Source organism: Callionymus lyra, chromosome 8, assembly GCF_982586985.1.
Source record: "Callionymus lyra chromosome 8, fCalLyr1.hap1.1, whole genome shotgun sequence".
In the NCBI taxonomy this organism is placed as follows: Eukaryota; Metazoa; Chordata; class Actinopteri; order Syngnathiformes; family Callionymidae; genus Callionymus; species Callionymus lyra.
This window is the reverse complement of record NC_141825.1, coordinates 4253332-4276359: the sequence shown is the minus strand read 5'-3', so window position 1 is coordinate 4276359 and position 23028 is coordinate 4253332. Positions and strand designations below refer to the sequence as shown.

The 23028-nt window shown below is 38.7% G+C and overlaps 1 protein-coding gene across 2 annotated transcripts in view; it reads right to left on the bottom strand.

Moving 5' to 3' along the window:
• ntrk3a (neurotrophic tyrosine kinase, receptor, type 3a) overlaps window positions 1-23028 on the bottom strand; it is a 128496-nt gene that overhangs the window by 87080 nt on the left and 18388 nt on the right. For both annotated transcript variants that reach the window (XM_087796925.1, XM_087796926.1), the window contains exons 2-3: window positions 18125-18199; window positions 16553-16624 (exon numbers count right to left, since the gene is read on the bottom strand). In XM_087796925.1, coding sequence (XP_087653051.1) covers window positions 16553-16624; window positions 18125-18199 — 147 coding nt within the window. The remainder of the gene's footprint in view (window positions 1-16552; window positions 16625-18124; window positions 18200-23028) is intronic.

Sequence of the window (23028 nt, the reverse complement as noted above, 5' to 3'; positions counted from 1 at the left end):
GTGTGTAGCGACAGTGCTTGATTTGAGACAGTACTACATGTCGGAATCTGCGCACTAAGAAAGTAAGTGTCTTACAGTGTCCTGTGTATTTGTGTCTTCTCGTCTGGACTATTGCAACAGTCTGTTTTCATGTCTTAACAAGAAGGATCTGTCTCGCCTGCAGTTGATACAAAACTCTGCAGCGAGAATTCTGACCCACTCTAGTAGAAGAACTCACATTTCTCTAATCCTTAAAACTCTTCACTGGCTTCCAGTTTCTTTCTTTTCAACTTTAAAATTCTGGTTCTTACTTTCAGATCTATTCATGGTCAGAATCCTTCCATTAGTCATCTGATCCAGACTTACACCCCAGCTCGGGCTCTGAGGTCTGTGGATCAGAATCTACTGATGGTTCCTCGAACACGGTTCAGGACCAGAGGAGAGAAATCCTTTCAGGCTGTGGCTCCTAAGCTTTGGTAATATCTTCCTCTCTCTTTGCGCTTGATGGATCTACTGACTCCTTCAAGAAACATCTTAAGACTTTCTTATTTGTTCAGGCGTTTCCTTGATTTTCTGGAACTGCTGTGTTGTTCTCAGTGTTATTCTGATCTTTTTAGTATATCTTTTTTGAGTATTTTTTATTTATTGTTAAAACGCTTTGTGACCCTGGTCTAGAAAAGTGCTATGCAAATATAAATTACTTACTTACTTACTTACTGTAAAGCAGTGCACTTAGAGAAGTGTGCGATTTAAGACACAGCACCAGACATCCCTCTTCCCTGAAACCTCAGGTGAAAACTGAAGGGATCACGATCATCTATCAAGTCTGTCCTGGGTCCAACCATCTTTAGTCATTTCCTGGTTTAGTCGTACACGTTGTGTAAACATGCTTGTGGTCAAGACATCTTAATAATGACTTAACCGATGACGTGTGGTTCTACTCTGAGTCTCTTAATGTATATCAACCGACAGATCCATCGATCTATTTATGTTCACTCTTCCTTTTCACTCCATCGAGTCATGTATCACTATTTCCATGTACGCAACATTTAATCCAAATGTCAATTTATCCATGGATCCACTTCATTTAGACCTCCCTCAATCACACACTCACCCATCTGTCCATCCATTAACACGCTTGCCATGTTTTCTATACATCACTCCATCCAGTCATCTTCTCACCCACAAACCTATCCATCCATCTGTCCACCTACCATTTATAGATCGATGTTTAGATGCTCATCCTCCCATCAATTTATGTTCTCATCCCAACAATCCATTCATCATTTCATGGATCTGTTTCATTCAGACCTCCTTTATTCCTCCATCGTATCCTCCTCTGTTCATCCATCTGTCCATCAATTTTTGGATCAAACACCTCCATTTTCTTTAAAAATTCGCCAACCAATCAGTTTTATCCTGCGATGCATTTTCATCGACTCGATTAGTCTATAAAAGTAGACATCAGAAGAACCTACATGTATCCATTTATAACTACAAAACCTTAATATACCATAATCGAACAGGACATATTTATTTTCCTTTTCTTCCATGCTCAAATTAATAAATCCAATTTTTCATCTGATAATTTACACATATAAGAATCTGGATCAGAAAGTTTTGTTACCAGTTTTGTAAACACAACATAGGGTTAGGTTTAGTTATTTATTTATTTACAATCCAGCAACAGATCCATTTGTCAACCTAATTATCAGTTTATAAATCCAGCCCAACAATCAGTTATTTCACGCCTATTCATCCACTGTTACATGAGATCGTGTCGTTAACTTGAAAAAAATCCATCGCCATCTATTGATCATCCATCCCTTCTTTGCTAGAAGAGACGGGTAGTTGTGTCTTAAATATCCCTTTCCTTCTGTATAATGAAGAAGCTCTCCTCCCTCGTTCCTTCATGTGGATCCAGTTTGTGTTGCATACAAAAACCTCCCCGGCACTTCTTAAGTCTTCTTCATCTATTTTTATATCCCGAGGTCCGAGTTCAGATCGGCTCAATTACCAAACCCTTGGTTGACAAAGGGGCCTCGCTCCGGTTTACTCCGAGAGGAAGGGATTAAATCCTGGTCACGGGTGTGAGGGATGGCTTGGCTAACGACCAGGCTAACCCGCGGCGCTTACATACCCATATTCCCCCGGAATTACATTTTCTTTGTGTTTCCGTGCCACGCAGATTTATGTTTCCCCCCACTTACCTTTCCCGCCGGCCGGGGCGACATTTGTCACGGCCGCACTTGTGTTTAAGTAAGTTAGTCGCGTTCAAGGTGAGCGGGCCCATAAAGGCGGGCTTTAATCTTCTGTTTCCGTGGTGCGGATGAGCCTTAATGGAGCGCCGCTGTTATTATATAGGAGGCACCTACAGTCAAGGATGCTGATGTACTGTAGCTCCGGCCCCACTGCTGTGCATTTATGGGCGTCCTGATGTGGAGAGATTCCCCGCTGACAAGTTTATGAGTGGGAAAGTTGTCGTTCCTGACGGCTCGCCGAAACAGTTTACGAGCCAACAAACAGGAAGAAAAAACAAGTATGATTTACTTGCTTTGAGGACAGTATCGGGTTAGTCGTACTGAAATGAGGGGGCCGCGGGGCCACAGCAGGAATGGAGGAAATAAACGTATAGAAATCTCCGTTTGAATATTTATTGACATCAAAAATAATTTCTCGATTTTATTTCAGTGTATATAGTCAATGATCAAAAAAAGTTTGAACATATTTTCAATTAAACTTAATTAATTTTTTTTTCCATAAAAAAAATTATAAAAACATATCTTTTAGTTTATTAATAATGTGTCTGATTCTCCTCACTAGTGGTCTTCAATTGATTTATATCAATCTTGAGGCACAGCAGAGAACAAAAAAGAACTTTTCTAATATTGGTTGATCGATTTTTATTTGGGGAATTACTTTAAATTATTACTATTTGACAGCCCTTCATTAGTATATATTGTTTCTTCAGTGGAACCTTAGCTGTCACTACTGGGTCACTACTCCATCGATGCAGCCGGAACTTACAATAAAGTTATAAAATTGGCCACTTACAATCATTCAACCCTACATACATTTTCCTACAGAAATTAGATACTAGAGTATTTCTTTCTTGTAGTGCTTTTATATGATATTTTAAAATAAAATGTAGATAAAATTAAATGTTACACCATTTATTTACTGCCGGTCTCAATGGTCTCATTTCTTTATCATACATTTTTGTACGTACATTTTCCTAAAGATCTTTGTTTTAATGTCTTTTATCTTCTCCTTTTTTCATTTATGTTTCCCTTTTATCGGGTTTTTGTTTTGTACTTTACGTAGTGCTTTTATATAATATTTTTAATAATTCATAATAATTTTATAATTCAAATAGAATTACGGAATATTAATGTTTTGCATTTGATGTGTTTTATTTTAAAAGTTTTGCAATGTATGGAATGTTTTCAAGAATCTTAAAATAAAATAAATTATAATAAAATGATACGCAATCGAGTTAAGAACTAAGCTTTTTGTAAAATGTCTTTTTATTTATTCATTTATCTTACATTTTCCCATCATATACAATCCTTAAATTGTCCCTTCCTTCTTCTGGCTTAACCCCTGTTAACAGCAGCAGTATATAACGTGGCCCCCGAGGAAAATAATTGCCCACCGCTGGTTTAAAGTCAAAGTATTATTGTATCTGTTGGTGTAAAAGATGATTTCCTTCTTACGTTTATGACATCAAGCAAGGACAAATGGAGGAAAGGGTCAATGGAGATCTAAGAAGGTTGCGAAGAGAAGACGGGGAGGCTGTAGTCCGACTACCAATGGCATCGCGATGGTCCCCTGGTGCAGGAGTCTGGTTCCATGTAGATGTAGATGAGAAACGAGGAACAAATCCTTTCAACTTGGCCCTGAGTCTGAGTCTCACACATGACAGTCACTTCCAATAACCAATTAGCAAAACCTCCCCTGTGATCTCGACAGGCAATCGTCCAGGCTAACCCGACCACCTTGCACAAGGTTTCTCCCACTGGCCAGTCAAACGGCTCGCTGGCAGTCAGGATATTGTGTCTCTCTGATTTGGCGTGTAGCCCAGACCTTATCTGCTCTTCCTCGCGCCGCCTTCTACAAGTAAACCGGAGTACAGCGAGACCCGGAGTACCAGTGCGAGAACGGCCGTGATCTTTGCTTCTCAGATACGAGCAGAACCGCAGAGCCTCCCTCGACGAGGTCTCTGGCCGCACCACTGGTTTTTGGCTCGTTTTTCAAGTATCAGAAGCAAACTATGAAATGGTAAAGTACTTAATTTAAAAAATGACTTCTTGCTGGTTCTGTTTTTTCTATATCAAGATTTTTCTCTTCGGCTTTAATAGGCTGCTTCGAGTTAATCAAATCATTTGTTCTTTTTCTCTCATCCCTCGTTCGATTCGGCTCCATTGTTCGCTCGAAACTTCATTATCAAAACCAAACATCGGAAATGATGACTCGAGGTGCTGTGGGAAATTCAACGGTTGGATCTTTGTTTAGTTTTTTGTGCTCGATACAGAAGAAAAAGTGTTTATTGTTTGATCACATCTATACCTCGCTAAATGAGATCGTCAATACAAGGAAAATTACTCCATCGACTGCTTTTAAAATCCACTTTTCGGACGGAAGAGAGGAATCAGGGAAGCAGTGAAAAGTGAACACGCATCTTCGCATCACCCCAGAGTTAACAGCCAGACACGCAGTCGCCCCGACATCACTGAATAAACATCCACGTCGGCAACAGTTACATCAAAGGAAAGTGCTTGCGAAATACGACATTGATTTTTCATTCATCTCAAACATGCTGCAGGTGCTCAAACACACAATCATGAATTCTTCAACAAGGTGCTGCCACAAATAAACACATATCTGACGGCTCTCTCGGAATGTTTGACTTCATCTAGGGAACATTATCATCTCTTTATGGCAAGCTGTGAAAAGAATCCTCACAGAAGACAAAACAGATTTTCAAGACGCGACATCACGGATGAAAATAGCATGCGCCCCTTTGAAGGACCTAAATCAGAGGGAGGAAAAAAAAAGAGTGATACTTGAAATCCAAGTGGTGAAAGATATCTGATAGTACAGTTAGTGAAGAGGCAGCTGATGTGAGAGAATCAATTGAATCCATTTGATTCAACACATCTTGGCATCTTGCATTTTCTGGCATAGCAACCGTCTCCAAGGAGGATACTGTAGGCAATCAAAGCTTCAGCTCGCTCGACATGGGGGCGGCAATCGAGCACTGCTGAGACTTCCTGAACAGCAGGAAGTGGGCAGATGGTGTTTGTGTTTGTCGTTTGTATATGTGTGTGTGTGTGTGTCTGCGTGCATGTGCGTTGCTGGGAAACTTGGAAATATTCCATAATCAACAGTCTTTTAAGCTTCAGATACTAATTCTGATGGAATTTAAAAGTAAAAAGTTTTTCCAACACCTCTGTTTCATCCACCTCGAGCCTGCTCTACGTCAATAAAGGAAAAGAACTTCAACTTTAATCCATTATTACTTCCTGTTATACTAAACCATTAGTTTGGTGCAATTACTGGCATTCTCACCGACAGACTTAGGTCCCTTAAAATACTTTTTAATAAGTTTCAATAAAAGCAATTCAACTTAAGTTTTCAACTCACTATCCTCAGACTTCTTGTAAGACTTTTTTATTGAAATATTTGGATTTAATATCATTCTGAAAGGTCTGATTTTTTTTTGTTGTGGTAACCTTCAATCACCTTTCACTTGACTTGTTATATTGTTAGTCATACAACATGTACTTTGGTTGAGTATAAAGATCATCTCCTCAAGCTAAAAAGTTTTCTTAGTGGATTTCTACTTTCAACTGTGGTCATGAGGCTAAAAGGCAAACAGTTCTTAAAGTGTCTGGACTCTCCCTCTGTGATAAGAGGAGATTTGTCATCCAGAGACTATAGAACCACTGCTCCTCGACACCTCTACACTAATCTAAAAGTATGCTACGAAAGTAAACTGCAATATGGGAGCAGGGGGGGCAACAGGCATTGGATTGCAGGGTCACATCTACGATGCGTTTCTAGCAACAACTTTCAATGGCATCAGATTGTCAAGTTCTGATTTCAGAATTTTGGGGAAAAAAAAGTTGCAATGACTACCCAATCCACGTCTAGATGACATATGCAGAGAAGGAATATCAATGAAGAAGAAAAGAATGAAACTATAGATGAGGTAGATGATGTTTAACTCAATCACAAAAGGGTCCAAAATCTTTTAGCGCTCTTGGTCAATTTTACCAAACTGTCCTTCATTTTGATATAGGTAGTCTCTGTATCATATCTCATCCATAATCTCTACCTTATCTTATCTTAAACACTGGGTTTGGTCACAATATAATCATTTGAGATGATAGGAGGTTCAAGTTGACACACACCTGCTGGTGAGACCCCGACACATCAACGGTGATGTACCCGGGGTCCTGGAGTATTTCAAGTCTTATGATCCGACCTCAGGAAATCCAGCCTTGGCCACCGTTAACCAGAGTCTTACCGAGGGGCCTTTTCTGCCTCTGTCCACAAATCCTTTGGAGCCACAGGATACAGACCGGGCCCGCTAAGCCACAGCCTCCCTCCAGCAATCCGCTACCAGATATTAATCTTCCGCGGGGACGGTTCGGTTTGGAAAAGTACCAGAGGCTTTTCCGGGCCATTGTCTTGGTGGAGTTGAGACTTTTCTACTGGTTCAGATAAAGACAATCACACTCCTGCTGATGTCGATGATCATGTATGCTGTTGCCCTCGGGGTCTGGTCGTGGCTCTAACGATACCCCACATCTCCCAAGACCTTTAAACAGCAGCTGAGGACGGGTTTTTTACGACCCCCTCTTTCTGGAGAGATGGCACGCAGGGGAGTCTAGCAAGGTTAAATATGATCTCCTTTATTACCTCTGCCGAGAAGTTTATGTGACTGTGAGCGTTGATGATTCACCAAAGAAACACTCAAAAACAGATGAACACGGCACAATGACACCTTCAGGAGATGTAGGAACGGCAGAAGGAACAGACGATGTTATTCTGGAGTTCCAGGTGGATTTATTAGTCTGTCGATACTGCAGCACAAGCTCTTATTCAAGTACTGTATCTGTTGTTCAAGAGAGTTCTGGCATGATACTGCCACCTGCTGTCCAATCGAGTACATAAGGTATATTTCAAATGCTAAAAAAAGTGTTTTGTAGATCAAAGGAAGGTATGGGGGAATATAGGTGGAAATTAACAACTTGGCTCACTTGTTTGCCTTGGAAGGTTATTCATTTGTAATACAATCTATATTCCTCATGAGGAGCAGTACAGAACAGAATTCATTCTAGACCTCTGGTACACTTCCCCTTCAATACATGTATACTTCCTCTCACATACACATATACTTCCTCGCACATACACATATACTTCCTCTCACATACACGTATACTTCCTCTCACATACACATATACTTCCTCGCACATACACATATACTTCCTCTCACATACACGTATACTTCCTCTCACATACACATATACTTCCTCTCACATACACATATACTACCTCTCACATACACATATGTACTTCCTCTCACACAAACATATACATATATACTTCCTCTTACTCACACATGTACTTGCTTTCACATAAACGTGTACTTCTTCTGACATACACATATAGTTCCTATCACATTAACATATACTACCTATAATATATACATATACTTCCTCTCATCTACACATATACTTCCTCTCATTTCCACATATACTACCTCTCACATACACATATACTTCATCTCACATACACATATACTTCCTCTCATATACACATATACTACCTCTCACATACACATATACTTCCTCTCATCTACACATATACTTCCTCTCATTTCCACATATACTACCTCTCACATACACATAAACTACCTCGCACATACACATATACTTCCTCTCACATACACGTATACTTCCTCTCACATACACATATACTTCCTCTCACATACACATATACTACCTCTCACATACACATATGTACTTCCTCTCACACAAACATATACATATATACTTCCTCTTACTCACACATGTACTTGCTTTCACATAAACGTGTACTTCCTCTGACATACACATATAGTTCCTATCACATTAACATATACTACCTATAATATATACATATACTTCATCTCACATACACATATACTACCTCTCACATACACATATACTACCTCTCACATACACATATACTTCCTCTCATCTACACATGTACTTCCTCTCATTTCCACATATACTACCTCTCACATACACATATACTTCATCTCACATACACATATACTTCCTCTCATATATACATATACTACCTCTCACATACACATATACTTCCTCTCATCTACACACATACTTCCTCTCATTTCCACATATACTACCTCTCACATACACATAAACTACCTCTTACATACACATATACTTCCTCTCACATACACATATACTTCCTCTCACATACACATATACTTCCTCTCACATACACATAAACTTCCTCTCACATACACCTATACTTCCTCTCATATACACATGTACTACCTCTTACATACACATATGTATGTAGGAGTGTGTATATGTATGAGAGGTCTAAATATATATCCTATCATGGATTGCTATAGTAATTTAGACTCATCCATCTTAGCTTATCTTGACCTCCCGCACTAGTACATCTATCTTCTTCTTTATGAAACCTCCATATCTTTCTCCAACACTGTCTCTCCTTAGCAGCTGTCTAGCCATTAAAGTATGAATCTTTTGTACCGTATCTTATATTATTTATATGGTTACCGTCTTTTAACGATTATTTTCCATCTTTTTTTTTGGTCCTTTCAGCAGTTGAAAGGCCCCAAAGTAGTTAGAAAAGATAAAAAAATGAGTGTTTAAACTTAGCTTAGTTTAAATCAAAATGTTCTTTAAAAAAAAACACAAACCTATTCAGAGTTTGCACAAGGGCAATTATATCGACTAGGAGGACAACTTTAGTGTTTATTTGATCGATGAGTGAAGCAACGGTGTCACCTCGCGCCGACGTAATGACTGGCACTTTATAATTACAACAGCAGCACCTGTCACTTCTTGGCTCAATCAGGTTTTCTGGAAATAGCCGGCACTAATCGAGAGTGTGCGTCATTGTCCCGACAGTCGAGGCTGTCATTAAAGATAATCGTCCCTTTGGTCGGAACTCGAACGAGTGCACGCGAGGATGGGCGACCAGAAGAAGAAAGCCTTGCCCAAAAGTGAGACTCAAAAACATACAGTAGTGACTTGTGTGTGTGACGTGTTTTTAACTTTGGATTTGTCTTCTCCACGTGAACACATGTTTAAACCGTACGACCGGCAACCATAAAAATTTGAAGAGTGTTGTTGCATTAGTGCTATTACTGCTGGGTAAGTACTTAAAATGCCATTCCAATCATTTCTTTGTCACTCCACAGCCAGGTTCAAGGCCAGTGTGGACTACTTTTCTCTTCAATTGGTCGTAGAAATGAAATGGCTTGTCGTGTTGCAATAAAAAGGACCGCCTGGCAGGTTATCTGTGTGAAGGATACGCTTGACCTCAGTGGAAGGAGGTTCCTAATACCGGAGCATCATCGTGGGTCCGGCGTGGCGAGGGGAGGGGTTGGGGGTTCTTTCTCGTAAATCCCCACACTTGACTTGTACACTGCCGCACATCAAGCCGGTGATAAATTGTGTTTTCATAGATCAGCTTCATGAGATGAACCCTTTTAGTTAATGAACCTAACAACCAGTTAAGCAGCTTCTTAAGACCCACCGCTAGTACCGCGAGGCTAACTCTTTTTCTTCCCTCATCACCTCTTCTCTCGTCTAACAGTCAGCTGTGAGATTATCCTCCTGATGGAGGGAAGATAATCAGTATTTAAGAGCCGGAGCCATTGAGTGTGTTCTTTAAAGGGACTGATCGCAGATGTTTTATGGAACTATCTCTGTGGCGTATAAAACAGTGTAGCGTATTAGTGGAGGTGCATCATGATAGCGACAAGACAAAAATACGGGTTAATGGGTCGTCAATGATCCTTAAGAACAGTGGACCCCAACCACCGTACCGGGCCGCGGGTCTTGGAACTTGGGGTAAGGTGACTTAACTTATTAATGGTGCACACAGAACTGCGACCTCCTATGATGCCCAATAGCTGATTGGTCGCTACAATGCTTTCAAGGCTGCCGTCCTTTGCGATCTCCAGAAAATTGTGCATGCATAAAAATATTTAGACATTTGAAGTCGAGTCAATCATATTTACACGTACGAGAACCAAAGATACTTTCTCCGCGGCCATCTCTGGAGAAAGTATCTTCGGTTCTCGTACGTGTAAATATGATTGTAAATATGCCCGGTGTTTTGAGGACCACTGTTCTTAGGGATCATTAACTTTTCGACGTCCCCCATTTTCGGCTTGTCACTATCATGATACACTTCCACTTATACAGTTCTGCTCTGTTTTATACGCCCCATAGAATGATACATAAAACATCTCGGGCCTTCGTACTGGGTAACGACTGCCGCCGGGCATAATTTCATTCCCCAAAGTTCTGTTGTCAAGTTCACGTTGCAACTGGTGTTCAGATAATTCACCCGTCTATGACAGCGTGGAGATGAAAAACAAGTCCATGCCATCGTCTTTGAACGGTCCGTGAAATATTTTCTGACATAAAACCGGTCGGTAGTGCAAAAAAAAGGTTTAGGACCTCTATCTTTGAAGACTTCCTTCAATCTACCAGTCCAGCCCAACAAGAGGTTCAGATCCTACTGGGTATCTAAACACTTCATTAGTAGTCTCTACATACTACATTGATACGTTTGTGTCTTCTCGTCTGGACTATTGCAACAGTTTGTTTTCATGTCTTAAAAAGAAAGGATCTGTCTCGCCTGCAGTTGACACAGAACTCTGCAGCCAGAATTCTGACCTGCTCTAGTAGAAGAACTCACATTTCTACTGACTCCTTCAAGAACCATCTTAAGACTTTTCCCTAAATTCTCTGTAGCTCCTGTGTTGTTCTCGGTGTTATCTTGATCCTTATAGTATATATTTCTTGAGTATTTATTTCAATTGTTTAAGCGCTTTGTGACCCTGGTTTAGAAAAGCGCTCTATAATTATAAATTACTTACTTACTTACTTACATATGACTTAATAAAGAAAACCTATTTTGCCCTCTTTTTGGGGGGGTGGGGCAACTCCTTCAGAAGACCCCCATTAAATTGAAAATGCGTCCAACTTCAATGCAATTCATACTATATTTAATTAATATTAAATGATGATGGTTTTCAACTATTTTGCCTTATTTTAACCGTTTTAAAGCCAATAATACACTTGAATTTAGTCTATTTGGTTTTCAAATCTAGTTTTTATATTAGCCTTTGTCATGTATGTTTGTATTTTATCTTCAAGTAATATCTGATTTTTTTTCTCTCTTTTTTTAGACCCTACTACTAAAGCGAATCTGTACCTGACTTACCAGATATTTCAGCAAATACAGTATGAAGTGACCCAGTGTTACCTTCAGCAGGACCTAATTTAACTGGATGGATGGTGACCAGTGGAAAACACTCGTTTAATTGTGTGGAAATCTAACTTTTGATGGTCAACTCTGTCCTCATTAAATGAGCGAATGAAAGCGGATTATTGGACGTATTAAGGAGGTTGGACTCTCGGGAGCGAAACAAAGATTCCCTGCTGTTTAAATATTCACACACGCCTGTTGATCGCTGCTCTGCGAGGACGGAACCTGTTATCAGTCTGTCTTGAAACACCAAAGTCTTCATTGTCGTCTCGCTCTCTCTCTCTCCCGAGAATCAACATGTTGTCTATAAATCGGAATAATATCAAACCCGGTGCGAGCCTCTCACGGAGAAGAGCGAGCCGGTCGGTTCCAGCGCTTGGGAAGAGTGTGTTTTTCACGCCATCTCGTCTCCTCGCCAGCGTCCTGCCCGGAATACTAATGAGGCTCTAATCTCAGCAGCTATGAATACTCAGAAGTGTTACATCACCATCGGAGCGGAGAGGAGGGACGCAGATAGAAGTGGAATGATGAGTTCGACCAGGGCGCAGGATTTTATTCATTTACCAATGCAGGGTAACGACTGCCGCCGAGAATAATTCAATTCAAAAAGCTCACTCCACATTGTGCTCAATTATACAGATGAGCCAACTGTTGGAATGTTCCGAAGGAAGATGCCGAGACACGGAGGGAAGAATTCCCGTCGGATTCTTTTCATTTTGGACAAACCGCATAGTGTCGCCCGTTAATGGTTAACATGAGCTCGATGGAAAAATAATGAAAAATGAATATTCAAAATAACAAGTGTTGCTGTGGGTTCAATCCCATTAATATAACTATATATAAATGATTTTTAATCTATTTTAACTGCATTATTTTTGCACCAAAGCAGACCAGGGTTCCTACGGATTAAGCAAAACACAGTTTTAATACTTTTTTAATACCAATTAAAAACCAATTTAAAGATTAACTCATGTATTGTATCATCAGTGTGTGTTTGTACAAAACTCTCTTTTCATTGAAATATTCACTTTAGAAAATAATCTTAAACCCCGCACACAGAAAACACTTCTGGAAATGAAATCTTGTTGACCATAACCACGCCCACTCTGCTGTGATTGGTTCAACATGAAGGTTTGTCGCCGCGCATTATCGATCCCTGGAGTCTCCACCTCAAAGGGAATTGATTTGTAAACAAAGCGGGCGTGATTACAGTGAGTGAAGCCATTATTAGGACTCCGCTCTCGTAACCTCTCTTTCGCCCAGATTTTAAAGCAACTTTATAAACTGATAAGTTCATCATGCTCATGATTAGAAGAAAATGTATTTTCTTTATTAGTTCTATAAAAAAAACTCGAAAAATTAGTAATATTTTTATTATTTCTACAAGAAAGCCAACAAAAAGTATTTTCTTTATTCCTTCTACAAAAAACCTGCAAAAAATGTATTTTCTTTATTAGTTCTACAAAAAACAATCTTAAAATTGTTTTTTTCTTTATTATTTATCCAAAAATACGTGCAAAAAATGTATTTTCTTTATTAGTTCTACAAAAGAAAACTGCAAATAGTTTGTTTTTTTATTAGATATCGAAAAAAAACCTGTCCAAAAAATGTATTTTCTTTATTAGTTCTATCCCAGAAAACATGCAATATAGTCATTTCTTCATTTGTAAATATGTCTTGTTGTTGAAAAACGATTCATTGCGTCTTCTTTTAAAGAAACAGACACTGTTGCATGTATGAAAGACACAGAAACACACAATAAATGCAACAGCTTTTGGTTTTTTCAATACCCATCCACATTTGTCTTCAAAAACAATTTGATCTTCTGAAGATCCAAACTTCTTACTGCACTTTTGAGCACTTTCCAGAATATCTGCGCGAGATCCCGGAACATGCAATGAATCAACAATAAATCAACGCTCGGTTGACTTGCAGCTCACACACACACACACACACATCTGATTTACAAGCACACACACCCACACGAGCTCGGTCAGGACGGGTGTAATTCAGGATTTGAGCAGAGTAGTTGGCAAGGATATTCCGAACAAAACAGGCATCATCGGCTAATTCTTCTTGACAGTCGTGCACCTCGGAGAAACAGATCTAACAGCTCGGCGATTTAAAAGAGCAACACGGTCTCTGTATGATCCGCCAGAAACTCTGATTTTAATGGGAGGGAAGGCTTTTGAAGTCTTTTGATTATGGCGAGGAGAGATAATACAAATGAAAATTGGATATAATAATTGAAGAAAGAAGAGAATAGAGAAGAATATCCATTTCCACGGGGGGAGGGGGGGTGTTCTTCTCTCACTCTCAGTGTGCTTGCTCTTCCACTCGTCTTCTGTGATCCTCCTCCTCCTCCTCTTCTCATCTGTTGCCTCATTCTGCTCCTTTTGTCTTCACTGTTCTTCACTTTCTAGCTTCTTTTTGGTGCAGAGCCAATTGATTGTACTCCAAGTTTTCACTTCCGTCCATCTTTCCATCCATCAGTGCTTTTTATAGTGTACCCAGTTCGCACCCGGACCCTCCCCCCAAATGACCCGGGCGTCCATTTGCTCGTGGGAAAAAAGGAGAAGTCACCGACGTGGTCTCGTCCAAGAGACGCAAGAAACTTGAGGATTTTGGAACCTTTTGAATATTTTGGAGTTGACTGGTTACTTGTGAATGGTGAGGACTTACGTGTATTTGCAAACCATGAGCAACAAACTGCCCCAGAAGCTTGTTTTTCATTGTTATTTCTTTCTTTGACTGATATCCATCTTATCCAAGATATTATTTTATAATCGGCTTCACATATCTTGTCTGTGGGTTTTTCTTTTTGGTAATTTTGGGAAGTGTTTTTTTTGCCTGTAAAGGATTTTCTTATGTATTTTAGTATTTTTAATTTTAAACAACACAATCTATTGTATCTATTTTTTTAAATAGCTGTATATTTGGAAAAACGCATTAACTTTCACTAGTCAAAGTTTTTTTTTTACACTTTCATATTGTTTCATCTTTTATGTTTACAGTTAACTTTTTGTCCAAAAATGTATTTATGACACGATCAAAAAAGTACTATTTTTGATATAGTCTTGAGTTTGTTCTATAGCACGTAAATATCAAAGTATTTTAATAAATATACTTTTCTTTTCGGTCATTTTTGGAAGGCAAGAGTTTTTTTTCCTCTAAAGTGATTTCTTGTAACTGTACGTTTTTATGACACTATTTTTTTTTTTTTTTTTTTAACAGGTGTGTATTTGCAAAGTTGATTAACTTTCACTGGCCTGTTTTTTTTAAACGTTTACAAATAAACATTTTAATTAATTTATTTTATTTTATTTTTTTGCCGCTATTATAACTGGTCTTGAGTTTGTTTTATAGCATGGAATTGTTTATCATCATTTATTTCGTATTTTTTATCAATGTTTTATTCTTCTAGATAATTTTATTAAGGTAAGTATTTTTTTTCCTGTAAAGTATTTTCTTGTGTATGTTAGTATTTTAAAAATGTTGTGACACATAATCTATAGTTTTTTTTAACTGCTGTATATTTGGAAAAGTAAAACAAAATGCTATACTTGCACGTTTTTTTTTCCTTTTACGTTTACAGATTTGAGTTAACTATTCTTTTTTTTGTAGTTTTTTGTAAGTCCATTACTGTGTTCCTTTATGTCTTTTTTTGTCATTAATGGCATTTTCTGGATCAGATCATTTCTCATCATCTACCTCATTACTTCCTTGTCAACCTCAGTGTAAACACGCCACAAACACACGCTTATCTTTTGCTTGTCATCAGAGGAATAATTTTAACTGGACCAGCGACGTGTTGGTCTTGACATAAACCATTACAGGGTTAAAGAGTATTAGTCCTGATCACGCTCGCCGATAAAAAAAAGAGACAAACCGCAAACAAAAAGACCCTGCGGAATAGAAAATGGAGCACCCACACGGCCTCCCGGGGGCGGAGAGCCTATCGTCTGCGCGATGTGTCAGATGGAGACGCCTCGACAGTCAGCTGCAGCTGTCAGATACTGAGCCATGTTTGATTTATGTTGCAGCAAAATCTGACAAGAAGTGTTTGATAAAAGTTTTTTAAAAGCGAGTGTGTGGGTATCCAGCGGGGGGTCTGAAACGCCACAAGGATAAAATAAGAACTTTGTTTTTTCATCGTGAAGATACAACTTGGAAAAAAAAAAAAAATGACCAGAAATGTGTTAAACAGGATGTGAGTCTGGTTTTTGTTTGAGTTTGAGTCACTTCCTGTCAAAATGATACATTTGTTGCGATTTCGTACTAAAATAACTTGTGATGAAACATCAATTTAGAACTAGTTGAATGACTCATGAACCGTGACTTGATGTGTTTTGTGCGATTTTTATTTTCACTGTAAAAGTTCTTGATGGTGTGAACATGCTACATATCTACTGGATGTGGGGGGGGGGGGGTAATTACGGTACAAAAACAAAGTTAAAGTTTTCTTATTTACAAAGCCGTCATATCATATTTCATTACAATCTGTTTCATCACCTCATCAGTTTCATCCTTCATTCATCAATGGAAGTCTGGAAACACAACATTCATCAACTGCTACAAACCGGGACATGGAAACTTTTGCGACGAGTGCTCATGGGAAATGTAGTCTCCCGTTGGGCTAAACACTACCACTTTAGTCCACTGGCGTCGCTCGACTAAAAATCGCTTTAAAAGAAATGTTGAGTATAAAATCAAGAAAAAAAAGGTTGAGACCATTAGATTTCCTGACAATAAACGTAGGTTCGTTTTGTCAACTTCATCCCTCATGAGGTTGGGCAAGACATCCTGGGGGTGGAAGGTTCGATTTCCTATACCTCAAGTTACATGTCATGCTGTCCTTGAGCAGAACTATGAACCCCTAATTGCAGCTGGCGCCATCATGTGGCAGCGGTGATTGATTTTCCCTCTTCGGGGATTAATACAGTGTAAGCGTTTCTGTGTGTGTGAGTGTGTGTGTAGGTGTGTGTGTGTGTGGGGGGGGGGGGTGTGTGTGTGTACTCACATGTAGCGCAGTTGGGGGTTCTTGGAGAAGACGCGTGGCTGGATGGTGCGCAGGCTGGTCCTGGTGATGGTGCTACACAACAGGAGGGAAAAGGGTCAGATCGGGACACGAAACGTGATCAAGTTGCAATTAATATGTTGGATTGATTCTCAAATCACTTGTTTTTCCTCGTTGAAAACCTCACATCGATCCCCTGCGACGCGGGAAACACTGAGCGGATGAATATTGCAGTGACACCTGCTGTCGATATGATGAGAGCAGGTGTGTGTATCCGTCCTCTCTCACACACACTTGAGAACTCAATACAAACTCTGGAAAACTTTGTATCAACATCTCTAAAGGGTCTTGTTTGATATGAACTTCTTTCATAATACATTTATACTGAAGCCTTTTTAAAACAGCTCCTAAAAACATCCTTTAATATGTCGAGGAAAGATTAAAAACTACTTTACATTTCTAATAAAAATGAGAGAAGGTATTTGGAAAAATAGAATAGAAATAAAAACAAACTACTTCTATAACATTTAATTAAAAAAAACACTTGTTTTTTTTGTCTTTAAATTGTTTAACTATTATATACGAGTGTGTATTGTCAAGAATCTAGCGAAATTATACTTATAAGGATACAGGCTCATCGATACGATATATCGTGATCGTGTAGTAACAAGTATATATGTGTAGTATTGTCGAGTACCTGACTCTGGTGTTGTAGAATTTACAGACCACATGACTCTTGACGAAGACGTAACTGCTTTCATTTGTTTTGAATCCGAAATATGTCCAAACATCAGCTTTAAAACTGCTGGAGTCACTGTATCCTCTCGTCCCCAGTCATCACCATTTCAATGGTCCTTAAGCTGCTACGAACGTTATCAGTGCTGCCATCTAGCGTCCGGAAGTTTAATTGAAACTCAAAAATGAACAAACGCTGTAAATATTAACATGTTAACTGAAAAAAAAATCTAATTTATTTTATTTTAAACACAATATATTGAATTGTAAACCATTAACGAATTATAGTTAAAAAATATATATATATGATTTGAATGACAAAAAAAAAGAAATTCAATAAAGTACTGTTCAATATCGATACAGTATCGATATTTTTGAACCTACTATTATACTGTAAAAGTTTTAAATACTGCCATTTTTATATTAGCATTGATGTCATTTATATGTCGTCTTTAATTTGTATAATTGTTTAATGCCTTTAACTAATGAAAAAAAAGATAGTAAGATAAAATATCAACTACTATTAGGCTTAATTAGCTTCACTTTAATAGGAACCGAAACAAATGAATTGTTGTTTGTTTTTTTTACTAGATCTGTTGCTCAAGATAATTGTTTGAAACTAACGGATGACGAGAGAACACAGCGACAAACTCAAGCCAACAAAAAATAAACGATTTGTAGCAAAGCGGAAAACAATGCTAAGCTAACACTACTTAGCATAGACGAGTGAGTTAGCGAACTTAAGATTGTATGAATCTCACTTGATCTCTGATCAACAACATCTTTGTGCACAAGAGGTTTTAAAAAAGGGAAATGAGGAACAAATATTGGACGACTTACAGCCGCTGTAATCCGGTGTAGAGCTCCATGTCCACGTCCGTCAGCATCTGCAAACCACTCCAGTTCTCCATGTGTCTGTTGAGCAAAGACAAATATGTTGACCGTCTGGATCAAGTCTGTAAAGAGACTTGAACGTCAAGACTGTTCAAACTTGCCCCGAAACATGGTGTGGATTTGAAAAAGAAAAAGGTTAACCTTGAAAAGATAAGTGAGCTTGAGAAAGTGTATAGTTTGAGAGTTTAAAAGCTAAATATTTCCCAAATAAAGTAGTATTCATTCATGTTATGTATACATTTGACGTTTTTTTTATCATTAAAGCTGGAAAATCTTCAAATTTTAATCACAAGACACAAATATTTGACCACTAGTGTAGCAAATTAGCTCATAGCTTATTAGCTTAGCATATTAGCTACTATAAGTGTGGTTTATGGCAGTTGTTTCATATATAGAAAATAAATATGTTACGATAATCAGGGGAACAGTAAGTGAGACTATTTTATTGACAATAAAAAATGTACACAAAACGACAAAACAACAAAATAGAAGAAAGCGTCGTCCATTCTTCACGTCTTTGTTAAAAGCATTGAGTCAGTGCCATAAAGAAGTACTAGTTTCAAGTCAATTCAACTTTTAGAGTTTAAACTGTTTGCTACATAAAATATTCAAGTCGCACTGTTAGCTAGCATGCTATATCCAAAGAAAATCTCTCTCGGCGTGTGGAACCAAGAGTCAAATTACTGTCTATTTATTGTTTCCCGCCAAGTTAGCTAACCAGCGTCAACTAGCATAGCATAGCTACTTTAGCAACACGTGTTTATACTTTTATCTTTGCTGAATTATTTCACGGGAAGCGTGTTCGGCGGTTAGCATCGACGTGAGCGCGGCGTCAAAGTAACGACGGTCGGACAAGAAGGAAAGACTCGGTTGAATAATAAACCCGAGGCTAAACTAGAATTTTCACAAAAGTCCAACAAATGTTCTATCAATTAATGATCCGGCGCTTGACGCATGTTTGTGACGACGACCGGAGACGTCGTCGTGTCGGAATGAAAACTTAATGTGGCCCCATCGCAGTCACGTGTCGCGGCGGCGGCGCTGGCCGTGGAAGTGGCTGGCGGGCCCTTGAGGGAGCCCGCCAGCAGAAACAAGACCGTTGCTTTTTTGGAATCCGGCGCCGGATGGCGACGAATCAAAACACACAAATCACAGCGCACTAAACATCTGTTTACCCCGGAGACCTCCCCCGTGGCTCCTGCGGCGTGTGCGCGCACGTGGATGTGTGTGTGCGCACGTGGATGTGTGTGTCGCTGTGTGTTAGAAGTTGTGCTTGTCCATCTGTCTGCTCTGCAATTGATTTATCAGCCTTACATCTTCGCTTGATTCTCTGCTGCTCTTCCTGTACCAGACACTCCGCCCCACAGACGAACACCAGGGAAATTAAAAAAATATATTTTAAATAAATTAGATATGAACGCCTTTATACTTCAATTAAATGTACGTAATCTCATTTAATATTCATTTGCTACATTCACAGTATAAAGTTATTCCTCTGTGATATTTTTGTGTAAATACAGCATCTTTAATTAGTGACAATGACTAAAATTATATTCCTGAGGATATTATCAGAATAAAATATGTAATAGTCATTATTAACATTTTGCATCATTAACAAAAATAAATATTTAAAGAAATTAAAATAAAATGACATATTCTATATATATTATGTATTACTAAATAAAGCGTTGGTTATTATTCTTATTATTAATATTGTTATTATTATTAGTAGTATTAGTATTGTTTTATACTTTAACAAACTGAAAAATCACATTCGTAACAGAAGATATTATTTATTAAATATATTTTTTTATAAATCATATAAGATAAACGTTTAAGGGAAAATACATGAATTGAAAACAAAACGATATCATAAATATTATTAGAATGGTGGAAAAACATGTAGATAAAAAAACAGTACATCATTAAATATATAACTTACTTTAAGTATAAGTATTTAATAAAATAATATAAGATAAATATTTAAGGGGAATACATCATAAATATTATCAGAAAGGTGTAAAAACATGTAAATAAAGTAAACAGTACATAATTAAATATATAACTTACGTGAAAGTATAAGTATTTCATAAAATAATATAAGATAAATATTTAAGGGAAATACATCATATATATTATTAGAAAGGTGTAAAAACATGTAGATAAAATAAACAGTACATCATTAAATATATAACTTACTTTAAGTAAAAGTATTTAATAAAATAATATAAGATAAATATTTAAGGGAAATACATCATACATATTATAAGAAAGGTGTAGAAACATGTAAATAAAGTAAACAGTACATCATTAAATATATAACTTACTTTAAGTAAAAGTATTTAATAAAATAATATTAGATAAATATTTAAGGGAAATGCATCATACATATTATAAGAAAGGTGTAGAAACATGTAAAAATAAGGTAAACAGTACATCATTAAATATATAACTTTCTTAAAAAAACTTTTAAGATCAACAAATAAAAAAGTATATAGCCATGTACTTCACAAATTTCTCAATAAGAGTAAAGAGTAAATAGAGAAAATAAGCTTTTGTTGAACGGAAACAAGTGAGACTGTATTAAACTCTCTTTAAACGATACCAACGCAGGATGTATGATGTAAATGTTTGACTTCCTACGAATCATTGTTTCCATATGATCCGCACGGATGAGAGTCTCGGTGTCTCTGGAGCTTCTACTGCTGTCACGTCGTTAGATAATCGACAGACGCTGAGATACTCGCTGTCGCTCTGCAGCTACACCAGCTTTTAAAACATTCAAGGAGGTTTTTAAAAAGCTGCAGCTTCGCTTCTCTCTGCATCAGTGTTTCCTCCTGCCGCCGCTGTCAGGCTCCATGCAGATCCTTTTTCCCGGGTGTGCGTTTGTGACGGGATGAGACTTGAATCCTCTCCAAGTTTTCTAACTCGACCTGGTGGCTCGATGCCACCGGACGCGTCTTCACGGAAGGACGCGACGACACCGACGACTCCCTCGTCGGATCGCCTAAAAAAAACCCGAGAGCCTGATGTTTTATGAATTCAATGACCTCTGTCTAGAATCTGTGCATCGCGGTCACAGGTCAACGCTTCACAAATCGCCGGCTCTTCCTCGAGGTCCAGGTGACATCATCACGCCGCGACCTTCGGTGCTCGCTGGAGCGCGGTCGCTCGCGTCCCAGAGTGTTCGTGAAACGTACGCGCCGTGAACTTTCTATTTTTAACTCCTACTGTAAATGTCACACGACGGAAGCGCATCCCTCCGGGCGGACTCGCACCGAACACTCGCCCGATGTCGCTCGACCGCTGAGCAAGTCAACGTGATCTGCTCGTTCATGGTGCGTTTACCTTCGTTCACATCCTTTGGCTGTATCACACTATTGCGCTAATGGCTACGTTTATCAACTCATAGATTATGACATGATAATAAAGAAATGCACACATTTTGTTTTTTAACCCTTGTGTTATCTTGGGGTCAATGTGACCCGAGGGCCTGAAAACAAATGTGTTTGAGGTATCCATTGTGTTGTCTCAGGGCTAAAGTGATCCTAAGGCCTGAACACAAATGTGTTTGAGGTGTCCCTTGTGTTATCTCAGGGTCAAGGTGACCCGAAGGCCTGAAAACAAATGTGATTGAGTTATCCTCATGTTATCTAAGGGTCAAGGTGACCCGAAGGCCTGAAAACAAATGTGTTTGAGGTATCCGTTGTGTTGTCTCAGGGTCAAGGTGACCCGAAGGCCTGAAAACAAATGTGATTGAGTTAACCCTTGTGTTATGTAAGGGTCAATTTGACCCGAAGGCCTAAAAACAAATGTGTTTGAGGTATCCATTGTGTTGTCTCAGGGTCAATGTGACCCGAAGGCCTGAAAACAAATGTGTTTGAGGTATCCATTGTGTTGTCTCAGGGTCAATGTGACCGGAAGGCCTGAAAACAAACATGTTTGAGGTATCCATTGTGTTGTCTCAGGGTCAAGGTGACCCGAAGGCCTGAAAACAAATGTGTTTGTGGTATCCATTGTGTTGTCTCAGGGTCAAGGTGACCCAAAGGCCTGAAAACAAACGTGTTTGAGGTATCCATTGTGTTATCTCAGGGTCAAGGTGACACGATTGCCTGAAAACAAAATGTTTTTTTTGGTATTTCTTTTGTTATCTAAGGGTCAATGTGACCTGAAAGCCTGAAAACAAATGTGTTTGAGGTATCCCTTGTGTTGTCTCAGGGTCAAGGTGACCCGAAGGCCTGAAAACAAATGTGTTTGAGGTATCCATTGTGTTGTCTCAGGGTCAAGGTGACCCGAAGGCCTGAAAACAAATGTGATTGAGTTATCCCTTGTGTTATCTAAGGGTCAAGGTGACCCGAAGGCCTGAAAACAAATGTGTTTGAGGTATACATTGTGTTATCTCAGGGTCAAGGTGACCCAAAGGCCTGAAAACAAATGTGCTTGAGTTATACTTTGTGTTATCTAAGGGTCAAATTGACCAGAAGGCCTGAAAACAAATGTATTTGTGGTATCCATAGTGTTGTCTCAGGGTCAAGGTGACCCGAAGGATCTGTGCAGCCATGTCTTCGCCTGAGAGTAGGAGTCAACTGTACTGCTTCATGATCTCAATCTGCCGATCTGTGGAACTAGACAATATCATCAGGACGGTTGCTCCGCACGTTACTTCCTGTTAGCTTTATCAGGTGTGAAGAGCAACAGAAACTGTCGTCAACTCACGTGATTCACACAATTTTCATGCAGTTCAGCTAAAAACATAATTATTGCTCCATTAAATCTACTGATAAGATATACGAATATATAAGATAGTCGATAAGAACGCACGGCAGCATGAAGGAGTTGATGAAGAGCAC